The sequence below is a fragment of the Lottia gigantea genome (genome assembly GCF_000327385.1).
Source record: "Lottia gigantea unplaced genomic scaffold LOTGIsca_4, whole genome shotgun sequence".
Lineage (NCBI taxonomy): Eukaryota > Metazoa > Mollusca > Gastropoda > Lottiidae > Lottia > Lottia gigantea.
This window is the reverse complement of record NW_008709379.1, coordinates 383,073-407,155: the sequence shown is the minus strand read 5'-3', so window position 1 is coordinate 407,155 and position 24,083 is coordinate 383,073. Positions and strand designations below refer to the sequence as shown.

Sequence of the window (24,083 nt, the reverse complement as noted above, 5' to 3'; positions counted from 1 at the left end):
ATTATTACCAGAAGAATGCAAGAAATTAGAGAAGGCTAATTTAGACAAGGTTTGTCATGCCGCTCAGTTCAAAAGAGAACACCGAGATCCAGCTTCATCTGTAGATGGTTCAGCATCTGCCCTTCCAGTCTCCATCGTGTTTACATCTGTGTTTGTCATGTTCTCTGGACTTCATCATTATTTATTTTAAGAAATATTTAATCATACCAATTGGAATATATTAAAATGTTATTTCGTTTCATTTATAATTAAGTTACAATCCTTTCATTTGTAACCTTATCGACGATTCAAATAGGCCATTCGATTTAATGGAAGAGTGAGAAGGTCTCTGGAAAACAGTTAGTGAAGTTTTGAACACAACAAATAGGAATTATTGTTATGATACTTATTTGGATTTGTTTATCCACTCCTTCAAGAAAATTCTATGAAGCCAAATTTGGTGGAGAGTAAATTGATCAAAAGACGCAGTGTAAAGTTTATAAAAATGGTCCATATTTTGTCAGAATGTAATGTCAAATGAATAATTAATATAATATACTTGGATTGGAAATAGCGTCTGTAATTTATCTGGCTTTAGCGGGTTTTGTCTCTTCGCATGTGTGTCAGGACCATTTACACCATACCAATGTCCTTTTCTACTTAAAAAGAACTTGCTAATGTGAAAGGTGTGGGTCTTGGTCGGAGATTTTGTCCCCAAAAATCTAGCGTGTGCCCGTGCCTCCACGAAAAGATTATCGTGTCGTCAAGTTTGATAATTGTCTCCGATAGTTTTATCGTCTGCAAGACATATCGTCATCATCCAATCAGAATCATTTTCCTTTCAATTGCATGCTCAGCACGCGGTGGATAACGACAGACTGGAGATTTTTGTCTCCTTGTCTACCCGTGCCAGTCGTTGAAACTCAAGACAAGACTAATCGGCCACATAAGTCTCCGACCAAGACTGTTCGTGTGCACTAACCTTAAGGCGAACACACGATGCAAAATAACCAACCATTAAGTCTGACATGACTACCAAGAGCTGGATCTACATAGAAGGTATTTGTGCCGTAGGGCCCCGTTTCACAAAGTATCGTAGATTAACGTACGAGCGTAAACGTTAAAAATTAACGACTTGATAACGTCAAAAATAATATTTTTTGCTTAACATGTTTAGTCGTACGAATATTTAGATCCAGAGATGGTAAAATTAACAACTATGTATGGGGGAATTAGAATAAGCGGTCGGTTGATTTCAATTGTGAATTTAATGTAATTTGCAGGGTAGATGTGCGAATGGAAGAGGTACGACGTCCCGTGCGATGTACGGTGTTATGTCGATATAGTATACATCATATTTTTAGCTCCATGGTCTAATATATCGATCACCCTGCAGCGGACGTCGTACCTTGTCTATTGCGCCTTCAGATTTGGAAGAGGGAGGAATGTTGGTATTTTATAATTTGTTATCCTTCATACGAACAAACCGTAAATGGTGAGGGACAATCTAGACAAGAATAATTTTCAGATTACTGGCCATAAACATAGAATATATAGTTCAAACTGCACAATTATTCCTGGAGAACTGTTTCACTTATTGCGTTTTAAACTGACCTAACAGATGTCAATATTCTGCTGTAAACAGGGGTATCCGGGTTCCGGTAATGATTTTAAAATATATTATGAATACTTTAAAGGCTAAATCAAACAAATCACACATGGCATACTTCTTGTTTAGTCTTGATGCCATTTGGCTAATTTTGTTTACACATAACTTTATGTGTGAGAGTCTGCGAACCTTGAAAAAATCATCCTTACTGTTAATCCTAAAGGAACAGCTGGTAGACAGGATCCTCAAGAACCTAAGTTGTTATCCTTGTAAAATAGTGTATTTCTTTTCTTTTGTTTCTTCTATCCCATTTCCGCAAATGAGCAATCAACAGTCACATAGCGTTAGTCAAGTGAAGTGTTCTAGTCATTGGTGATGTGTGTTGATACCTTTAACTAAATAAAACAATCTACTCCGATTTCTCTCCTTAAAATGTCACCAGATCCTGGTAATAAAAGGCGAGGAACAAAACATTCAAACATAATTCAGCAGATTAACCCTTCAATCGTCAGTCAAAATGAAAGTTTGTTATTTTCTGTGGGTTTTACTTTCTTTAACAGCAATCGTAAGTACATGTCAAAACTTTTGTAAAAATTTTGTCAGGTCGAACATTGCATTATAACCAGACTATATGTCGAATATGAATCCTTTACAATTTTATTTTGCATGATCCACGAAAGTCTATTCAATGTATTTTAATTTTGTAATGCTTAAAACCTTTGTTTGCGGTTTGGACTGAGAATATTTGCCCACCAAAATGCCAACAATAGAGCAATAACATTCAAAAAAAATCACAGTGTTTGCATTTTGCCAGAGAAAATCGATCACATCTTCCCCACCTCCTTTACCTTTCACTATCTGCTTCGCCTATGGGTTGAAATTTCAATTCGGTATACCAATTTGTCTGATGTTTTCTAGGTATTATCTGAGCGTTCTGATATCGACCTGAATGATACAAGAGGTACGTTATACATGCTACATATAACTAACCCTATAATTTGCTAATGAATCGTAAGGAGGTTTTCTAAAGTGGTTATGTGGGGACACTGTAAATATCAACAGCTTCAAATTTATATTTAAACATATCAAAACGAAAAATTGCCTCACAGAATTACTTTATTGCTCTTTCAAATTTTTTCTTATTTCGCACGACCAATTCGTATTTGACCAATACACTAATAGTCTTTAATTCATTTGCAGATTGTGTTTCCGGTCCAGCGGGTATACCGAGTTTACCAGGCCTACCAGGACGACCGGGATATTTTCGTAAGTATTAAATATTTTATTCATTAAACTGTTTTAGTTCATTGGTCTTTTCAAACTTTTTAACTCTCAAGGTCTAAAATATGAAAACGAATCTTTTAAATGTATTGATTTAATAATGCTCAATGGACATTTTTAAACACAGTTTTTCTGGCTCTCCACTTTACACATCAGTTTCCCATGAGCCCATTATACAAAGTGGCTTATGTTCCCATTGCCCTCTAAATGTATCTAATTGCCAATGAAATCCCAATAGATGAACTTGCGATTCAGGTTTTCGGTATCGGATGTTGAAAGGTTGATGGTTATCAGGCTGTGAATTACGTCGAGGGGCTAATATACTGAAAATATCTTATTTTTATATCATCTTTGTACAGAGATTATAAAACATTCACTCATTAGCTTATGAAATGAAGTCAATGATGTCAAGCAAGATCTAAGATGAATTACGTTTTCATTAGGTGCAATACTAGGCCCAGCTTCACAAAATTTTAAATTAGATAAACTGTTGGAAATATAAAAATTCGAGTTAAAGTCATTAAAGTTATCTTTTGAATACGTTTTTGTGATTAACCAGATGACAAACACTGAAATCATCTTAAGTTGGATTTCGTGACATTGACCCTTGATAATTATTTTTTTCTGTACTTCTGGAGTCATAGCAATGAACGCTTCACAATTGTAAATTCATTTAATTTATTATTTATCCTCAAAATCCGACTTAATTTGCCATTATATAATAATTTGTTTATTATATATTCCAGCAAGTATTGGAAGAACAGCTAGTTACTGTAGATATATTGGTAGGAATGGCCAATGTTATAGATTTAGTGGCGTGTACAGTGAGGAGGAGTGCCGACGACGATACGGTGATGAACAATATGAAATTTGGGTTACCAAACAGTTATGGCAAGACCGAAATAATGCCCATCATAGATACAGCGACCCTATAGGGCCTGTAGGTCCTGGGTATTAATCACACCATGATGAAAACTTGTTATTTCGGAAAATACTGTTCTGTTTTACCATTGTAGCCAGAATAAGATTTTGGAGAAGATTTCTGTAATATCATCGCAACCATAATCAAAATATTCGGTTTGAAAAATTCAATTTTTGTCGTAAGTATTCCAGGACAAATTCTTATGTAACCAGAGCCCTGTTCTGTACCAATAACTCTGTTCTATAATACAATTGTAATTTGAGAAATATTTTGTTCTGTTATTACATTTAACAATTAACAAACGATTTGATTTAATTTTGCTGGGGTCTATAATAACTGATACATTCAAGCAATTTCAGATGCCAAAATAGAGAATTGATTTTCTATATTTTCTTATCGATTTAAACTCAAATGTTTCAAAGAGGTATTCAAAACTGAAAATGTACTAAAGTCCATTGTTAAATGAGAATTATCGAGCTATTGTATTTCAGCACCATAATATAACCTTTTGTCATTATAAGTAAATCAACTGTGATCAAAGACTCAAAATCTTCAACAAATTTTAGAAAAGATCTTTACATAAAAAGGATTAGAAGTGATTGTTTCCGGCCATCTGATAAAAAGATAAAAAGATTTCTTAAAAAACAAAACAAATTTGAAGACAGATCATGAGAGACAATATTTTCAATTGTTTGTCATGTTTCTCGTTGTCAAATGAATGGTCTCGGTATTTGCTATGCTGGTTCTCCTCGTAGCTTTGATAGGTGTATGTCTGGTTTCTCCTTATGCAATTTCAATGACAGTTTGACATGTATGATTTAAAAGAAACTAACAACCATTACGTTTTATATTTCCAGTATTAACTGTAACCATTTACAGCTCGACCGACTTTAATAATAAAGGAACGGTGAACTATTCAAGGTCATCAGTCTTACACGCGCCGACCTAGATTAGAACCCATGACCATCATTCTTTTCGTCGTAAACTAGAAAATCGGTCAAATTCTATGGAATATTTTAATATTTCGGGTGGCTCATAATACGATAACACTTTTTATTCAATTGGTAGATATAAAAGATAAGTTTCACTCGCAGTATTAATTTCCATTTAGACCATGTGATTCATTATAATAAATAATAAATACAATATTTATAGAGAGCATTATATAATAACAACGATTACTCTAAGAGCTTCACATAAAACATAAAATACAAAGCACCGACGAATGCAACAAAAACTGCCTGTGCCCTAATATATACAAAACATTCTAAAATGAATGCAGTCAATTAAAAGTATATAGAATAAAATAAAATAAACAAGTAATCCTTAAAAACAGTTTAAAAGAAGTGAGTCTTGAGTTGTTTTTTAAAAACGTCTAAAGAATTCACATTTCGCAATGACAATGGTAAACTGTTGCAGAGTGTAGCCGCGGCCTTGTCAAAACGCCTTTCACCGTAGCTTTTCGTTCTGACGTCATTTGGAGGATGTAAAAGCATACTCTTTTCGGACCTGGGTGATCTGTTGGGTTTGTATGGCGTAATTAGTTCTTGGAGATAGCTAGGGGCCTTGCCATGCTGTGCTCTGTACACATAAACAAGAAGTTTATATCGGCAGCGGTAATGAATGGGTAGCCAGTGTAACGAGATAAGAACTGGTGTGATGGAGTCAAATTTCCTTGTTCGGGTTATCAAACGTGCTGCTGTGTTTTGGACACGCTGTAACTTACTGATAATGTTAGTGTTAGTACCGTACAGCAATGCGTTGCCATAGTCTAGCCTTGATGTAACAAGGGAGGGCACTAGTGTTCTGCAGGCTTCAACCGAAATTAGAGATCGAATTCGACCACTATTCCGAATCTGATAAAAACCAGCCTTAGTGATCGCACTAGCTTGATGTTCCATACTGATGGTTTTATCAAAGAACATTCCGAGATTTTTCACACAAGATACGTCGCTTAACACAGTTCCGTCAAATGACAGACGGAAATCGTCTAGAGTCTTCACTAGACATTTAGGTGCAAGGGTAATGAATTCTGTTTTGTCTTCGTTAAGTTTAAGCATATTGGCACTCATCCAATCACTAATGTCAGATAAGCATTTTTTTTAGACGCTTCAGTGCGGTCTCATGATTTGATAAACCTGAGTATCGTCTGCGTACGAATCAAATTTCACCAACTTGTTTAGCGAAAATACAATACAATATATTCATTTCGTATGATAATAATTAGTTCACGTCTATGGTGCAAATTACTTTTCGGTTTCTATGGCACCCTCGATCAATATAGTGATGCAACACTAAACGACATAATCGAAGGGTTATTTCATAGGTATTTCACATATATAATTTCTGATATTTCTACAATTATCATCAAAGAGTTTATATACCCCACCGTCCTGATTAATTATAGAGCAGTCTTCGCCACCATAATCATCAGGCTGGCCTGGACTATACAGCGTATCGTTTATGGAGGAACCATCGAGCCAGAAGTATGTACCTTCTACCAGGGTATCGCCACCACCCACACAGAAATCTCCATCAGGTTTTCCTACAACACAGAAGCAAATATTGGCATTTATATTATGTCGTATGTAGTACAATCTTTATTTCGATCTTTAGCAACGCTCATTTGCTAGTTGTTCTCAAGGCACAGGGTTCAATAATTCCGGTATAGGTCGAGATGTACCCATGCGAAACTACGTATGGTTTTTACATGAAAGTGTGTGTTATTTCCATGTAAGGATCATGCGTAGTTTCGTATGGAGATGTTTTTTCAACCCGGTTTCTAGAAGGCACGCATCATATTACACTACATGTTATAAAATTAAGTTGCTTTTTAAAATGTATCATATAAAATTAGATGTGACGAACACATTATGTGTGATTTTTTGTTAAACTAATAATTATATAATATTAAAATTACATTTACATGTATGTCCAATTGTATTTTCACTAGGCCATATTTAATTATTTTATATTCATTTCCTCGTGCTACATTTAACAACACTTCATAGACGCCGCTCTCGATCGCGGTAAAGAGGCTTTTAAAGTTCTTTGTTTTTCTTTGTTAAGTTGTAATACCATTATAATTAAAGGAAACGCGATTGTATATTTTGAAGAAGATAATCTTGAAAACCTCAATCTGGGAGTAATAACCGCGTATAATGTTACGTAATTTTAAACCGTGGCTAAATGAGTCTTTGTTAATTAGTGGACCTACCAGGTTTCAAAACTATACGACAGAATCCCCCTATAATTCAATAAACAGATAAATTTGAAAACTGTTTCAATAATTATTTGTTTAATAGATATATCGTATTATATATGGAGAGATTCTATTTTCAGTCATGACACATGGTAAGTCAAGCTGATAAATACATACACTTTTTTTTCAATTCTATTCTACGTAGTGGTATCCTTTTAAGATATATTGAGAGCTAACCTAAAATTCAAAGCTTCTTCTAGAATGTGTGTCACTAGCACGAAATACAGGAAACAATTTGTCATAGGTATAAATGTCGTACAAATCACTACATACGTGATTTTACATGCAAGCACAGCCATTTCAATTGTCATTCAAATATTTAATCGGAAAACAAATCAGTTTCTACCCCTTTTACGTCTTTATCAATCTGTAACCCCTGTAAGATCGTATTCATGATAGAACAAGATAGGAAACGAATCTTTAAATTAAAGCATTGTCATCATTACAATATATTCTCAGTTAAATCGATTTGGTGATTATTTAAGTATTTTTGGTGCCACGTGAAATGTTTGTTTGTATTGAATATTAAGATGTAAGTTTAAATGAACCCGGTAGTCAACTGTTTACTGGCAAATAATCCACATCCTTTACTTAAGTACCACCACTTGAAGATGGTTAATAGGTGTAAAAAATACTTTGTATTGGTTTTATTATCCCACAGTAGGAAACTGTTGGTATTGTTTTAATGCTGAAGTAATTATTATGTGATGGTAGCTCTGTCAGTTTCGTTAGCACAATAAAAGTTTCTGGCATATCAATTAAAATTAATATGGCTGGGGGAACCTCATCTCATCTCATCTCATACCTGCCAATACCTGAAAATTTCAGTTTATAACCCCTTCTACTAATGTACAATACATGTTTGTAGTAGGAGTTCTAATTTGCATCTCTAATTGGGTGGATGTTTTGATATTCAAAGTTAAAATTAGCAATTTAAGTGACTTAAAAACATGACTTAGTCAGATTTATTTGTTTTCTGACTTGCTGATTTCACAACCAACGTGTAAAGATTAAATCAACAGTTTTATTTTTCATTTTGCATTTTGCATCTTTTAACCACCTTTTAACCACCTTAACACCATAACTTAACAAAATGTTGGATGTTTTTAAAATTTTGCAAAATGTAATGATTTGATATATTGTGTAAAGCCATCCATGTCACATCATTAAACCGAGGATAAACAGTATATTCTGATTATGAAAACCAAGTTGGTGAGGGATCCATACAAAATTTAAGCCCTAAGAATTTCAATATATTAAAGAATATGGTAACTGAGGTTTCTTTTATATCATTGGAAAGAGGACCATCAGTACATTAAGAATATGAAAAAAACAAGCGCCTATGTTTATGAAAATGTGGTACAGTGGTGTAAAATTGCAAAATGTCAATTTTCGAATGACTATTTAACCGGAAGTTAAAGTTTTGTAACCAGCAGCATATATATAGATACCCTGAACATGTTAAAGTCATTGAAGGTCAAGGTAATGATATAGTCAAGAAATCCCAACGTAAGTAGAAAATGTTTTTCTTTAGATAAAGTAATGCAACGTTTATAACACAATGACGCCTCATAATGTCCCCTGACCCTTAGTAGTGTTCATGCTATTTTCTGATTCATTTCTTTGTGCAATAATTGTGAAATTTGTTCACACGTGACGGTTGTTTATATACTTATTTAAATAACCTACATCCGGTCAGTTTGGTAACCAGATCGAAGGACCGGTCGAAATTTGTTGCCGTGAAGAACAAGAAGAAAAGTTATTTGACCAAAATGTTTGTCTTGTTTCTGTCCTTGCTCGTTTGTTCTATCTTACCTTGATCAGCAATAACTGTTTCTATATAAAGGCGTTTATAATTGGTGTCAGGTATAAATAAATATCCACCAGCGTCCACACATTTTTGGTGATTGTGGTACCAATTGGTAACGAAAAACTGTCTCTTAGTCACCTTCAGACATGCCTGCATTGAAGGGTAGTAAGAGTAGCCAGACGGGCAACTATCTGAAGAAAAAAAACAATAGACGGATGTATTGAAGTTGTAATTTTTACCCTAGACAAAGTAAAAGGATATGTCGCTCTTAAACTGAATGACAGTGTTAAAGGTATTTCGGCCTTACCTTGTATTACATGGTAAAAAGGTGTGTCAATCTTATCTTGAATGACAGGGTAAACAGGTATGTCAATTATACCTGAATGACACGGCAAAAGATAAAAAGATATATCAATCTTACCTTGAATGACAAGGTAAAGGGTAAAAGATGTGTCGGTCTTACCCTGAATGACACGGTAAAATGTATGTCAATCTTAGCCTGAATGACACGGTAAAATGTATGTCAATCCTACCCTGAATGACAAGGTAAAATGTATGTCAATCCTACCCTGAATGACACGGTAAAATGTATGTCAATCCTACCCTGAATGACACGGTAAAATGTATGTCAATCCTACCCTGAATGACAAGGTAAAATGTATGTCAATCTTACCCTGAATGACACGGTAAAGGTATGTCAATCTTACCCTGAATGACAAGGTAAAATGTATGTCAATCCTACCCTGAATGACAAGGTAAAATGTATGTCAATCTTACCCTGAATGACACGGTAAAATGTATGTCAATCTTACCCTGAATGACACGGTAAAGGTATGTCAATCTTACCCTGAATGACATAGTAAAAAAGTATCTCGATCTTACCTTGAATGACAGGGTAAAAGGTAGAAGATGTGTAGGTCTTACCCTTAATGGCAAGGTAAATGTATGTCAATCCTACCCTGAATGACAAGTTAAAAGGTACGTCAATCTTACACTGAATGAAATGGTAAAAGGTATGTCGGTCTTAAACTGAATGACAAGGTAAAAGGTATGTCAATCTTACCCTGAATGAAATGGTAAAAGGTATGTCGGTCTTATAGTGAATAACAAGGTAAAAGGTATGTCGGTCTTAAACTGAATGACAAGGTAAAAGGTATGTCAATCTTACCCTGAATGACATGGTAAAAGGTATGTCGGTCTTAAAGTGAATTACAAAGTAAAAGGTATGTCGATCTTAAACTGAATGACAAGGTAAAAGGTATGTCAATCTTACCCTGAATGACATGGTAAAAGGTATGTCGGTCTTAAAGTGAATTACAAAGTAAAAGGTATGTCGATCTTAAACTGAATGACAAGGTAAAAGGTATGTCGGTCTTACACTGAATGACAAGGTAAAAGGTATGTCGGTCTTACTCTAAATGACATGGTAATGTCAATATTACCTTGAATGACAAGGTGAAAGATATGTCAATCCTACCCTGAATGACAAGGGAAAGTTAAAACTCTAAAGTCAAGATAACTCAACTTAAAACTTTCAGATATGCTAAGAATTACATTTTGTAAGATTTTGGTGCCATGTTTCCATAAATTTGAGCAAAACGATTTTCCGACTTATTTTCAAAACGAGACTGATCCTTTAATAAATAGTGGACGTCTCTACACCGTTCCGATTCCTGAATCAAAACGTTCTCAGTTCTAACATTTTATTTTTTCCCTTTTTTACATTAAAAGTTACCAAAACCTGTACTTGATGTACTCGTTTCAGTTGTCTTAAAGTAAATGAAAATGGTTTGACATGTCCAGATGGAAGTAGACATAGGACATTTTATAATAACTTACCTGCGTATGTCCAATAATATCTTAAACCAGGAGACGTGGATATAACTGATCCTTTAGCAAATACTCGGTTTGTAAATATCAGGCACGATTTATCGCCCTTGTTGTAACCAAATGTTTTACACACAGGCGACGATTGTAAACATATTTCAGCACACATAGCCAAAGAACGAGTAAATGTTGATCGTGATGGAGCAGAAACCAAAATATCTGATAACTCAATTCTACGCCACAGTTTTACTATGTCGGATGCACGTGAAAACTGAACATGAAAACATATAATAATCACCAAGTTCAAATATCTAAAGAACCCCATTATACGCTCCAAATAATATTAGTTACTATTCCAGTGTTTCTAATGTATAATCTTGTCTTCTGGTCTTTGTATCATATAGTCTTTCTATTGAGATGCCATTGTCCTACTGGCTTTCCACCTATTATCCATTACTATAATCCCGTTTTCAGCAGGTGTCAGTTCAGTTGCTTTATCATCTATTCTGTTGTTCTCTATATTTTCGCATTTCCTTCTATCCTATTGCTTTACCGTCGATTGGTGTATTCCGACCTGGTCCTGTGTCCTATTTCATAAATGTAAATTTTGATATCCCATAGTTCTATATTTTCAGTTCCTATATTATTCCCAGATGAGTTTGGCATCAGTGAGAATATATCACATTTTACTTTTTCTTCTTATTTGACAATGATGGGTGCAAACCTTTTCTAATTGTTTAACTTTTTTAATTCTCTAAGTAGATTAGCAATAAAACTTGAATAATAGTTATCAGCTTGAAGTATCGGATATTTCAGCGATCATCTGTAACACGTTACACACTTCGACGTAAAGACTTGTTAGAAAGACAATCAATATTAAGCATCGCGGAACTCCCGTATTAAACGACCCCAAGTACAATATATTTATGGGTATATGACCCGGTGTGTATGATGTACTCCGTTGCCAATAGTATAAGTAATATGCGATCGGCGAGTGAAAACAGGATGCTATAATGAATAAATTGCATCCATACCCGGCATTAGCTACAAACTCTCAGACAAAAGTTGTTATCCAGTAGAATTAACGCTGATCATCTGCTAGTAAAAAGTCACGCCAAAAGTAAAGTAGAAAACACAAGCGTTTCTAAGACATTTATTTCCTTCAAGTATCACTGTCATTTCTGTAGTTGTTATTTCTACAAAGCAACAGATAAAAAGATAGATGGACAGAACACCTGAACAGAACACAAACACCAACAGGTAGCTGTCAGATTAACTGTCAACTGTACTACAATACTAATTATAAGAACTTTGTTGATCAAAAACTTTGAATATGAATGTAAATATGAATCAATTTACAAGTTGCATTTCCTCAAAATCAATAACGAGATATTGACAGTCAACTTGAATCTAACCGTATTAACGGTAGAAAGTTTTGTGCAGAGTGATGTACAAGAAAACTATTTAACAGAAACGCTGTCTGGGATAATGAGCTAACAGAATTGCCGTCTTTGACTCAGAACGAACTTTCCAAGTATACTAATAAAAGACATAAATTGGATACATGTATATATAAATTATTTCAGGATTTTGATGAAATATGTTCCAAAGACTACTAATGTAAGTGAACATAAAATAAATTTGATTTCAGACAATTTTTACGATTAGGCAGTACTTTATGCTATACAAAAAGCTATTACAGATAAGTTCAGACTATGTTGCAATTGAAGATTTTCCAGCCGTCAACATCTGCATATGTTTTGCCTATTGTGAAATCGGATAACACTAACTGATTTTGTATAGGTTTCAAGACGTATTATTGAATTCGACGTTGAGGCTATGTCAAAGCATGAAGATATTGTTTAAAAAATTTCACATGAAAAGTATCTGAATATAGACTTTAGTAAAGGGCTTTGGCAAGTCTCAGAATTTGATGATGTGATATGTTTTAGGGCAAAAAACTCACAAATAGTCTGTCAAAATATCTTAATCAAGCACTATAGACATATGTACTAAATGCCATTAAAACTGGATAACACTGTAGTCTTCATCTGTTTTAGGCCAAAAGTACATACAAACATAGGGCAATTACAAAAAAATGTTAAAAAGGGGCATTCCGCTTTTTTGTAAAAAAAATATTTTTAATCGAAATGTCGTAAATTATACCAGAAAATATTTCTAATACTAATTGTTAAGCATTTTGACCTAGTTTTAGTGTTTGGCTTTATAATGACTCGAAATTATTAGTTGAAACATTCGAATACGTATGAGACACATTTCTTTATATTTAGGCGTTTGTTTTACTTAAATCCGTGCAGTAGTATTATGCAGCTTCCAAAAAGAAAAACGAACTTTTAAAAGTTTACCTAATTTTTTTAAATAGTTTTGGAGTTAAAAAAAAATTAACGACTAGATTTTTTAAGTTAAAACTTTCAGATACGTTAAGGGACAAATTTCTTTAGATTATGGTGGATTATTGTCACAAAATTAATCAAAGTTCGACCTACAAAAAAAAAGAATGTCCTTCTAAGTTGATCAAAATATCGTCAATATCGGACCTGTTACAACACAAATCAGTAATAACTGAATGTTCCATCTCGTCGACAAGCCTAATTTTAAAACTACAAGAAGTCACAATAAAAATATAGTTTATTGCTGTAAAAGTGGACCTTCATTAACGGAAACTTCTTTAAATTAAAAAAAATATCGGCAGACTTGCTTGATAAGAATGATAATTACACGACAGCATTATGAATTACAATGACATTTCTTCGTGATTTATGGAAATAATCTTGAGTTAGGATTTCGCGAAACTTACGCCTGGTCTGAATTCTCTAAAACGTTTGCAATGATTGAACAATGTAAACAAATTGGGCTTCATTAATTACTTTTTTATTACAAAACTTATCATTCTAAGAACTGTTCTCAGAACAGAACAGATGAATTTTGTGTAATGTAACAACAATTGTTAGAAAATCATTTAAATTATGACCCAGTGAGAGGGTCTCGGAACGGTCCCCAAAACGGACACGATACATTCGCGTAATGTAAACCGTAACCAAGACATGCCTAAAAATTTACCTTCAAACTTTTTCACTGAATTTAGTCATCATTCAGTGAAATTGATGTTTAGTAAATACAAATATAGAGCTCCATGGTAAGCATACCGAGAAAAACTTCCATCTTCAATAAAACTGGCTTATTGTATCACGGCCTGGTCCAAACCAAGAAACAAAACACATTATCGCGTCTTGGTTGTCTTGGTCGTCTAAGAATAAATCTATAGCTAAACTTTTAAAAGGACAGTTATTTCATGGGAATTTCACATATATAATTTCTAAAAGTTCCACAATTATCATCAAAGAGTTTATATACCCCACCGTCCTGTTTAATTATGGAGCAGTCCTCTCCACCATAATCATCAGGCTGGCCTGGACTATACAGCGTAACGTTTATTGAGGAACCATCGAGCCAGAAGTATGTACCTTCTACCATAGTATCGCCACCACCAACACAGAATCGTCCATTAGGTTTTCCTACAACACACAAGCAAAATATCAGCATTTAAATTATATATTACAATCTTTATTTCGATTTTTAGCAACGCTCATCTGTTACGCAGAAGGGTCAGGGTTAAATTCCTGTATAGGCCGAGATGTACCTTCAGCTCTTTCAACCCGGTTTCCACCTGATTGGAGCTTAGACAACGAGCATCATAATGCACTGAAATGTTGTGGTTGCCTTTTAAAAATGTGTGATATAAAATTAGATGTGACGAACACATTAAGTGTGATTTTTGTGAAAACAAGTTAAATCAATAATGATATAATGTGAGATTTATGTCGAAGAGTATTTTCACAGTTTAATTATTATAAAAGGAAAGGGATTGTACATTTTATAATTACTTCCTATGAGTTACATTCAAAAACTTGTAACAACAGTTACGGAAACAAATAAAGTAAAGGAAACAATATTGTATATTTTTAGAGAAAATAATTCGTCTCCAGAAGATAAAAACTTGAATTTCTCAACCTTCAAGCTGAGAGCAAAGTCATATCGAGTTCTAACCACTGTTCAAAGCAACTTGAATAATGTGACTTTTTTTTTATTTTATGGGTATTAAATTTAAGTGAACTTGTTATTTTGTATTGGTTTTATTATCCCGCGGTAGAAAACTATTAGTACTGTTTTAATGCTGACGTAATTATTATGTGGTGCTAGCTCCATCTGTTTCATTAGCACAGTGAAAGTTTCCGACATATCAATTTAAATTTATGTGGCTGGGGAGACCAAAAAACTCATCTACCCGACACTATCTTTAACTGGGAAGCATAAAAATTCAAAAAGTATGTAGATGTATAGCTCTAAATAAATGTTTCAATACTATATGATAAAATTCAACAAAAAAGTTTAAGAATGACATAATCAGATTTATTTGATTTCAAACTATTTGATTTAATTATTTGAAATATTGCTTTTAGCAACCCATGTCACACATCATTAACATGAGGATAAAGAGTACATTCTGATTATGAAAACCACATCGATATGGACAAATTCATAAGAAGTCAGAATTTGAGCCGTAAAACATTCAATACTTTAAAGAATATGGTTATGAATTATTCTTATATATCACTGGAAAGAGGACTAAAAGTACATTATTAATCTGAAAATAAAAATCAAATCCTTTTGTTTATGAGAATGTTGTACATCTGTCCAAAGTTGCAAAAATGTTCATTTTCGAATGTTTGTAACCTATATCAGCATATTGATGGATATCTGAGAGAAAGGACATTTTACCCTGAAAATATCAAAGTCATCAAGGTCAAGGTAAAATTATAGTTTTTAAAATTTACAACAAATCCAAACCGAAATAGAAAAAAAGGTGCAACATGAACCAACATGATTAAACTGTCATGTTTTTATTCAATACTCCTTACTCAAGACATTATCAGGGAGCCGCGGTGGCTCAGTGAAGGTCCATTGTTCAATCCCGGCATAGGTCGATATAATACCTTCGGATTTTTCAACCCGGTTTCCCCCTGTCAGTGATGCAGGTAAGAGGGGCTGACATGGAAAAAGCGGATGGGACAATTAACCGAAGCCCCGTGTGCTACAGCACGTTAAAGATCCCTCAACAGTTGGAAATCGAAAAAGAGCAGGTTAATGCCGCTGTCCTGGCAAAATTTCCCTAGTGGCACCCTGCATGGCGTTGCCTGTCTTCATTAGCCCACAGGGTGCAGAAGAGTAGGACGTAAAACTACATTCATTTCATTTCATCTCAAGACCTTATCAATTCTAATTATCCCACAAAGTTTCAAATGGAATGGCAAATGGAGTCACGAACAAATTTTACGCGTTTTTACTAAGTTAAGGGGAAGATCTAAAGTACCATTCATTGTGAAATCGTAAAATTCAAACTTGACAGAGATCTTATCAACACCACGTTTAATCAAAAACAGATGGAAACTGTAGTATCTATTGTGCCCACAAGAAATGTTGACGGGCGGACCGACGTACAGGGGCAACGGCAATATAAGACCACATTGTCATGTAGACGTATCAAAAAAATTAAAACCGAAATTTAAAAAAAAATGGCGGACTTAAAACAATTTGGCGAAAATACGTCACTTCAAGAAAAGCTCATACAATACTAGTATCAAATTTTTTATTCAGGTGTGTCCTAAAATAGCGCACAAGGGGTCTTTTGTGGTGTGGAATGATATAATCCTAATTATAATAATCGTTTTGAATTTTGAAGGAAGACAGTTACATGTTTTTATTAACTTATTTAAACAATCTACATTCAGTCGATTTCGTAATCGAAACGAACGATCGGTCGAAATTTGATGCCGTGAAAAACAAGAAGAAAAGTTATTTGAACAAACTGTTGGTTATGTTTCCGGCCTTGAAGATTATTTATCAGAAAACCCATAGACAAATAAATTGACAAAATTGTACTTTGAGATACAAACCGAATTGAGCACATGAAAAGAGGATATTTGGTGAAATCGATACAAAATCCATTCCAATCAATAGATTGGAATAAGTCCATTATATAGATTCAATCAATTATAATCTAGATCAACGTGTAAATTTAATCTTTGTCTATTGTGGACAAAATAAATCTTGGACTATATAAATGGCAACAAGATGTTATCCTTGTAAAATATAGTTGTTTCTTTCTTCTTTCTTACAAATACAAACATGCCAACAAAAAATAATGGTTTGACCGATGAATTTTCAAAGTCCGAGGGACGTAACTGATGAAAATATATTTCTTTAATTGAATAGTCAAGGGAGAATAACTCTTACATTATCATAAGAAAAAATGATGCAAACACCCGCATCCATGATGAAAAGTGGCACCATGTGATCAGAAGAGTAAACATACTCTGACATTGCTGCTAAATACTACACATAAAATCGGGCGAAACAAAACTTAGTGTTAAGTTAAATAATAAAAAAAAATCGGTGACAACTCGACATGCTATAATTGAGATGATAATATGACCAGACATATGTAAAACGATGTTTAAACTGAATTTTGGCGACTTAATCATAGAGGTAAGACATCGTTCCAGATTGAAACACTGTGAAATACCATCAGTTTTAAAATTCCTAGTCAATGTAGACTGATTGACGGACAGGGAATACGACAATATTTATCCAGATTTCAATGTGTGGGTATAAAATATAATTCATTCGAAATCGTATAAATATGCAATGTTTCGATCAAAACCCACTGTTGAGGTTTTTTGGATTAGTTCAAAGGAAATATCTCTAAAATCAAATTAAAACATCTGAGATCTCATCAATAAACACAAGTATATTTAGTTTCGTCTGATAGTTTGTTTCTATCTTACCTTGATCAGCAATAACTGTTTCTATATAAAGGCGTTTATAATTGGTGTCAGGTATAAATAAATATCCACCAGCGTCCACACATTTTTGGTGATTTTGGTACCAGTTTGTAAAGATAAACATTTTCTTAGTCACCTTCAGACATGCTTGCATTGTGGGATAGTAAGTGTAGCCAGACGGACAACTATCTGGAAAACATCATTATGCTGTTAAAAGACTTTCGAAGTTGTTAACTTAAAGTTTGCAGTGTCCAATATTTTTATTATTAAAATCATTGTTCATTATGCATAGGAAGATTTCTTAAATATTTGACTTTTATTTCTCTACAATTTGCCTTTTATTTTGCTATCAATTTTCTAATTCCAACAAAAAAACATAGCGACGTTAAAAATAAAGTAGACAAAATATGTTAAAGCGGAAGCCGTTTTATAATTTTTTTTTAATTTCGACCTACAAAAGAAGAGGAATGTCTCTTTAAAGGACATTTTATAATAACTTACCTGCGTATGTCCAATAATATCTTAAACCAGGAGACGTGGATATAACTGATCCTTCAGCAAATACTCGGTTTGTAAATATCAGGCAAGATTTATCGCCCTTGTTGTAACCAAATGTTTTGCACACAGGCGACGATTGTATACATATTTCAGCACACATGGCCAAAGAACGAGTAAATGTTGATCGTGATGGAGCAGAGACCAAAATATCTGATAATGCAATTCTACGCCACAGTTTTACTATGTCGGATGCACGTGAAAACTGAACATGAAAACATATAATAATCACCAAGTTCAAATATCTAAAGAACCCCATTATACGCTCCAAATAATATTAGCTACTATTCCAGTGTTTCTAATGTATAATCCTGTCTTCTGGTCCTTGTATCATATAGACTTTTTATTGGGATGCCATTGTCCTACTGGCTTTCCACCTTTTATCCATTAGTATAATTCTGTTTCTAGTAGCCGTCTTTCCCAAATCATCTATCCTGTTGTTCTCTATTTCATCGAGTCCTATCTTATTAGACCATCACGTCGCAACTTCTGGCCTTTGTATTTCCTATTTCCTTCTATTCTGTTGTTCTACCGTACAATATCCTATTCCGATCTAGCTCTGAATCTTATTTCAAAGATCTAAGTTTTGATATCCAAACGTTCTACACTACTAAGTTCCTCTATTATCATTAGATGGAGTTTGGCATCAACTTATACTTTTTTTCTTATTTGAAAATTATGGGTGCAAACCTATTCAAGTTTTTTTTCCTTTTTCTTATTCTTTAAGTGGATTAGCAATAAAACTCGTATAATAGTTTGAAGTATCGGTTATTTAGCACGATATCTGTAACATGTTACACTATTCAACGTAAATACAAATCAATATTTGGCATTGCGGATCTCCCGTAGTGAACGTCACCTAGTACAAAACAAGATAAAGCAATAAACAAATACCTTATATTCACCGTTAATCGGATTTTCAGCGCTGTTCATTGGACGGAAATCGCAATTGGGACGCTATAAAGCAATACAAATACCTTATTTTCATTGCTAATCACCATTGGTCACTGATCGCCACCAAAAGAGCGATTGAGACATTAAATTGCGATAAGTGATATTTCTGGTATATGACCCTGAGTTTGTGACTGTTGCCATTAGTAAAAGTAATAAGCGATCGGCGAGTATTCACACGAAAACAGGATGCTATAATGAATAAATTGCATTCATACCTGGCATTAGCTACCAACTCTCCGACAAAAGTTGTTATCCAGTAGTAGGTCTATTCAAGGCGGACTTACATCTAACAGTAAATACTCACTCTAATAACAGTGTAGAAACAATAGCGTTTAAAAGACAAACGTTCTTTTGTTTCTTTCAGTTTAATATCATCTACAAAGATTCTAATAAAAAGATAGATGACCAGGAACATACGCCAACTGGTAGCGATCAGATTTACTGACAACTGTGTGAAGCAACTATAATGCTAATATAAGAATTTGATCACGCAGTTGTTGATGAAAAACGTTGAATTTATGAATGTTTCTGATCACTTGATGCCACCTATCATCATTAAATATAATGTTTACAAACAAATTTTGACGCGTTTTCACTAAATACAAGGCCAATAACTAAAAACTGTTCATCGAAAAAATTCATAGTCAAATTTGAACTTGACTAAAATCTCATCTTATAAATCTCATCTACAAAAATTCCATTTAAATCGGGTCTCAAACCAATTCTGGACGAACCACCGGACCGATGGACGAATATTGTCGACGACAATATACATTATAATGTGGGCGTATAAAAATGAAGGCAAATGTAAGAAAATACAGAATCTACATTTCCTCCTAAATATCCGAATATTATCTTTTATCTCAACATGCACAGTGCATCTGCAGCAATCTTCTTTTTGATATAAGACACCTTATATTAATTTTTTCTCCAGTATTATTATATCAATGACAACGAATGATGACGAACTTGGAAAGAAGAATGAGATGTGTCCACGTTTGCAAGTTCCTTACAAAATACCGATTCTCATTTATACATAGAATAAACAGTGTGCCCGATATTGTACAATTTTCGTCGCAATTGGGTCTGCAGATGGCAGAATATTGCATACAAATCACTAGTTAAGATGATAAATTATTCTTTCTGTTGTCTGGTGGGGATGTTGTATATGGGCAGTAACTCCTATTTGTCACTTGTGGAAACTTTGAATTGATCAATACACTCTTCTTATTCCTAAAGCGAAATGTGTCCAGTGTTAAAGGTTATATTTTTCCCAGTTCATGCAGAGTCAGCAGTAGGTATGGTTATCTCTAGCATTGTGTCAGAGCCATACGATGTTAAATCGTCCCAGATGGATGACATTATCCGTTAGAATATATTCAAACTCGCAAATCTTACTCAATATTTTATTGCTAATTGATATGAACACACAATTGATTTTTCAAGAAATGAAACGTGTATGTTTATAAAATGTCTGATTGTAACCTATTGTAAAGTCTATAGTCAGAATATGCCATGGAAGGCAATGGGTGATAATTTCACAACAAGAATATGATTTATGAAAATATGCCTACTCGCTTCATCATCTATTATTCTATAATTAATAAATGTATCATTTATATTACGATCGTATAATTTGTCTCTATTGTTTGTATAGATATCAAGTCACGATGGGTTAGATTCAAGGTTGGTTTGTTTCACTTTGAGTGGTTATATTCGATTTTGATGGTCTACGGGCTAGATATCAACTATTGGTGGGCTAGTTCGTTTTATGACAAGAAAACGTTCGCTTCCAGAGGATGCTGATATCGCAAACTAGGTAGTTGTTGGTATTTGGATTAATTGGGCGTGTCTTACTTGCCTTTGTAGTGGGTTGAAGATGAAGAGTGGTCTCCATGCCGAAGGATAATTCTAAAAATATTCGTTTTGTGTGCAGTGACAGTCAAGCGGATGTTGATAAAATGTAGTGTTCTACTTTCAGTTTTGATTCTCAGATTTCCAGATTTTCATGGTTATGATATATTGAATTTAAGTACATGTATTGGCCAGGGTTTCATGTGACATTTCTGGAAAACGTTATAGAAGGTTGAATTTGAACATGGAAACAAGATAAAAAATTAAATTACTGGTCCGAGTCCTGTCTATACTACACTACACTGATTCAACGTTCTCTTTTCATTTGACAATACTGTAATAAAAATGGTCCGTCCCCAGAACGGAACACTTCATCGCGTCTTGGTGTAAAATGGTCTTTTTCGATAAGAATAAATATTCAGCTAAACTACGTAAAGTGACTGTCTATTTCATGGGAATTTCACATATGAAATTTCTAGGATTCAAACAATTATCATCAGACAGTTTATATATATTACCGTCCTTTTCAATAATAGAGCAGTCTTCGTTTCCAAAGCTATCGGGTTGACCTGGCTTATAAAGCGTCTGGTTTATCGAGAAACCATCAAGCCACACGTATATACCTTCTTCCAAAGAATCGCCACCACCAACACCGAAACGTCCATTGGGTTTTCCTGTAATACATGAGCATCATTTCAATAAAGTAAAACTGACATAATCCACTTGATCCATACAGTTCAGACTCGAAGTCAGTTGACTGCTGCAATATGATCTACGAACAAAGGGCTGCTTGATGATTGAAATGGAATTTGCCATGACTTTAGGATGTTCAAGACTGTTTATATCAAAATTGAACATTTCATTCATCCAATCTATCTCATCAATATACACCAACATTCAAGTTTCGTCTTAATCCAATTAAAACTCAGGCCAAAGTTGGCGTAGTTAGGCTAAGTCGAGGGAAACAACTCAAAAGTCATTCATCAAAATTCAGGTTAACCCAACTTATCTGAGATTTCATCAAAATAATGTCACTTAAAATTCACAAAAAATTCCTATATTAAGCTTGATTAACATTCGATCAAACATGTAGTCTCTATCACGTTCACAAATGATTATGTACTACGAACACGGAATATGACCACATTATGATGTGAGCGTATAAAATGGACTTTTGTTTCTTCCTTTATTTACCTTGATCAGCAATAACTGTTTCAATATAAAGCCGTTTATAATTGGTGTCTGGTATAAACAGATATCCACCATCGTCCACACATGTTTGATGATTTTGGTACCAGTTTGAGAGGATACCAAATATTTTTGTGACCTTCAGACATGCCTGCATTGTGGGATAGTAAGAGTAGCCAGGTGGGCAACTATCTGAAAAATAAGACATTGAATACTGGACTATGGTGAAGCATGAAGATTTGAATATTATACTATTGAACCTTTCACCATTCTCATCCTGTGTACTTCGGGTATTTCTATAATTACAGTGCTCGACACAAATAAAAAAAAATCAGAAAACCTCTATGCACCTCCCAAGGGTGATCTACATTTCGGACGCCGTCAACCACCGTAAACGCTAGCATACGCTCGCGGTCGGTGGTTGCCGGCGTTCTTCTCCGCATAGGTTTATACTATCCACGTCAGCTGGTCTGTGTTTGAACCTTTAACACGTGAATTTGAATTAATATATTACATATTACATAACATTTTCATATGTTTCAACCAATCACAAGAAGCTATTAGACAACACAGACAAGAGTGTCAATCAGATCGGTTCGACAGACATGGAAATTAAGATGAGAGGTTGATCAGTGAGGTTCAAACATTAAAGTGTTTTACATCACTTGTCGGTCAAATTTTAAAGACCAAATGAAAAGGAAAATGCCTCATGGCGAACCATTGGGCTGGGATGGTAAATATAGATGTTCAGAGTCATGTTTCATGATTACAAATTGGACACCGACATCACTAACCTAAGATGTTTGCTATGAATATCTCTATCATTTGTGTAATTATAACTTTTGGCCAAAAACTATTTGTCCGCGAATTTTGTACAATGGCGCTTACGCGCGGTAAGTCTATCTGACGCCGTCAGCCGGCGTTACGTTTGCTAGCATATTACGTCGTCAGATGTATAAATCCACCTTTAAAGGACATTTTATAATAACTTACCTGCGTAGGTCCAATAATATCTCAAACCAGGAGACGTGGATATAACTGATCCTTCAGCAAATACTCGGTTTGTAAATATCAGGCACGATTTATCGCCCTTGTTGTAACCAAATGTTTTACACACAGGCGAGGATTGTATACATATTTCAGCACACAAAGTCACGGATCGAGAAAATGTTGATCGTGATGGAACAGAGACCAAAATATCTGATAATGCAATTCTACGCCACAGTTTTACTATGTCGGATGCACGTGAAAACTGCACGTGAACATATATAATAACCACCAAGTTCAAATACCTAAAGAACCCCATATTGTTCACACTCATATACTCAAAATAAATATTCGTAATCATTCAGTGTTAAATCCTCTCTGCCTTCCTTCTTATATCCTCAACTGCCCGTCAGTCTGTACTAATTGTTTACCGCTGCTATAGTTCCGTTGTCGTCTCTGGTCTAGTGTTTCGTTTTTGCCTACCTTCTTCTATCCTATAGCCATGTAAAATATAGTGCTTCTGTCGGATAACCCTTGTCCGATTGACTTAACACCAGGTATCTGTTCCTATAACCATTCAGTTGGATAACCTAAATGGTCTTTTGGTTTTTATCCTAGTCTTGTTGCCATATATTCTACTGTCTTACGCCCCAAATTTCCTATTTCATGTTCCAATAGTTTTCATAGAAAGATATCAGGTTTTACATTTTGGTTTGATTCTTGGTGCAAACACTGGATCTGTAAATTCTATGCAGTCCAGAGATTAATACGGGAGAAGCAATGCCGGGATGTTTCGTTTCTAAAACACATTAGCATTTATATAAATAAAACATTTATCACCTTTCACCAGATACGTTACTAACTTCCACGAAAAACTTCTGAAATACGCTTGTTATTTCTGAGACAATGTGATCAATATTATTCATCGTGGGACTCCAGTATATGACAACAAAATAGGATTTAATAATGCGTAAATGTTAGACATGCTACAA

General features: G+C 34.3%; 3 protein-coding genes across 3 annotated transcripts in view; 2 read left to right on the top strand and 1 right to left on the bottom strand.

Moving 5' to 3' along the window:
- LOTGIDRAFT_228701 (hypothetical protein) overlaps positions 1 to 1,356 on the top strand; it is a gene marked incomplete at its 3' end in the record, with an annotated part of 14,080 nt that extends 12,724 nt beyond the window's left edge. The window contains exon 14 of the mRNA XM_009059598.1: positions 1,263 to 1,356. Coding sequence (XP_009057846.1) covers positions 1,263 to 1,356 — 94 coding nt within the window. The remainder of the gene's footprint in view (positions 1 to 1,262) is intronic.
- Positions 1,357 to 2,079: 723 nt separating this feature from the next.
- LOTGIDRAFT_228700 (hypothetical protein) lies at positions 2,080 to 4,106 on the top strand. The gene is made up of 4 exons (XM_009059597.1): positions 2,080 to 2,153; positions 2,507 to 2,549; positions 2,789 to 2,854; positions 3,616 to 4,106. Exons 1-4 carry the CDS (start codon positions 2,106 to 2,108, stop codon positions 3,825 to 3,827), a joined length of 369 nt encoding a protein of 122 aa, XP_009057845.1. The 5' UTR covers positions 2,080 to 2,105; the 3' UTR covers positions 3,828 to 4,106.
- A 17,254-nt stretch (positions 4,107 to 21,360) lies between these two features.
- LOTGIDRAFT_105594 (hypothetical protein) lies at positions 21,361 to 21,582 on the bottom strand (the record flags this gene model as incomplete). Its single annotated transcript, XM_009059596.1, has 1 exon — positions 21,361 to 21,582. A coding segment is annotated over one exon (222 nt), but the record flags the coding sequence as incomplete, so codon positions are not given.
- Positions 21,583 to 24,083: the final 2,501 nt, after the last annotated feature.

What these genes read in the sequence shown, in the direction of transcription:
- LOTGIDRAFT_228700 (XM_009059597.1), top strand. Translation starts at nt 2,106, where the DNA reads ATGAAAGTTTGTTATTTTCTGTGGGTTTTACTTTCTTTAACAGCAATC. An exon ending in TACTTTCTTTAACAGCAATC is followed by an intron (nt 2,154 to 2,506) that starts GTAAGTACATGT and finishes GATGTTTTCTAG; the next exon opens with GTATTATCTGAGCGTTCTGA. An exon ending in AGGACGACCGGGATATTTTC is followed by an intron (nt 2,855 to 3,615) that starts GTAAGTATTAAA and finishes TATATATTCCAG; the next exon opens with CAAGTATTGGAAGAACAGCT.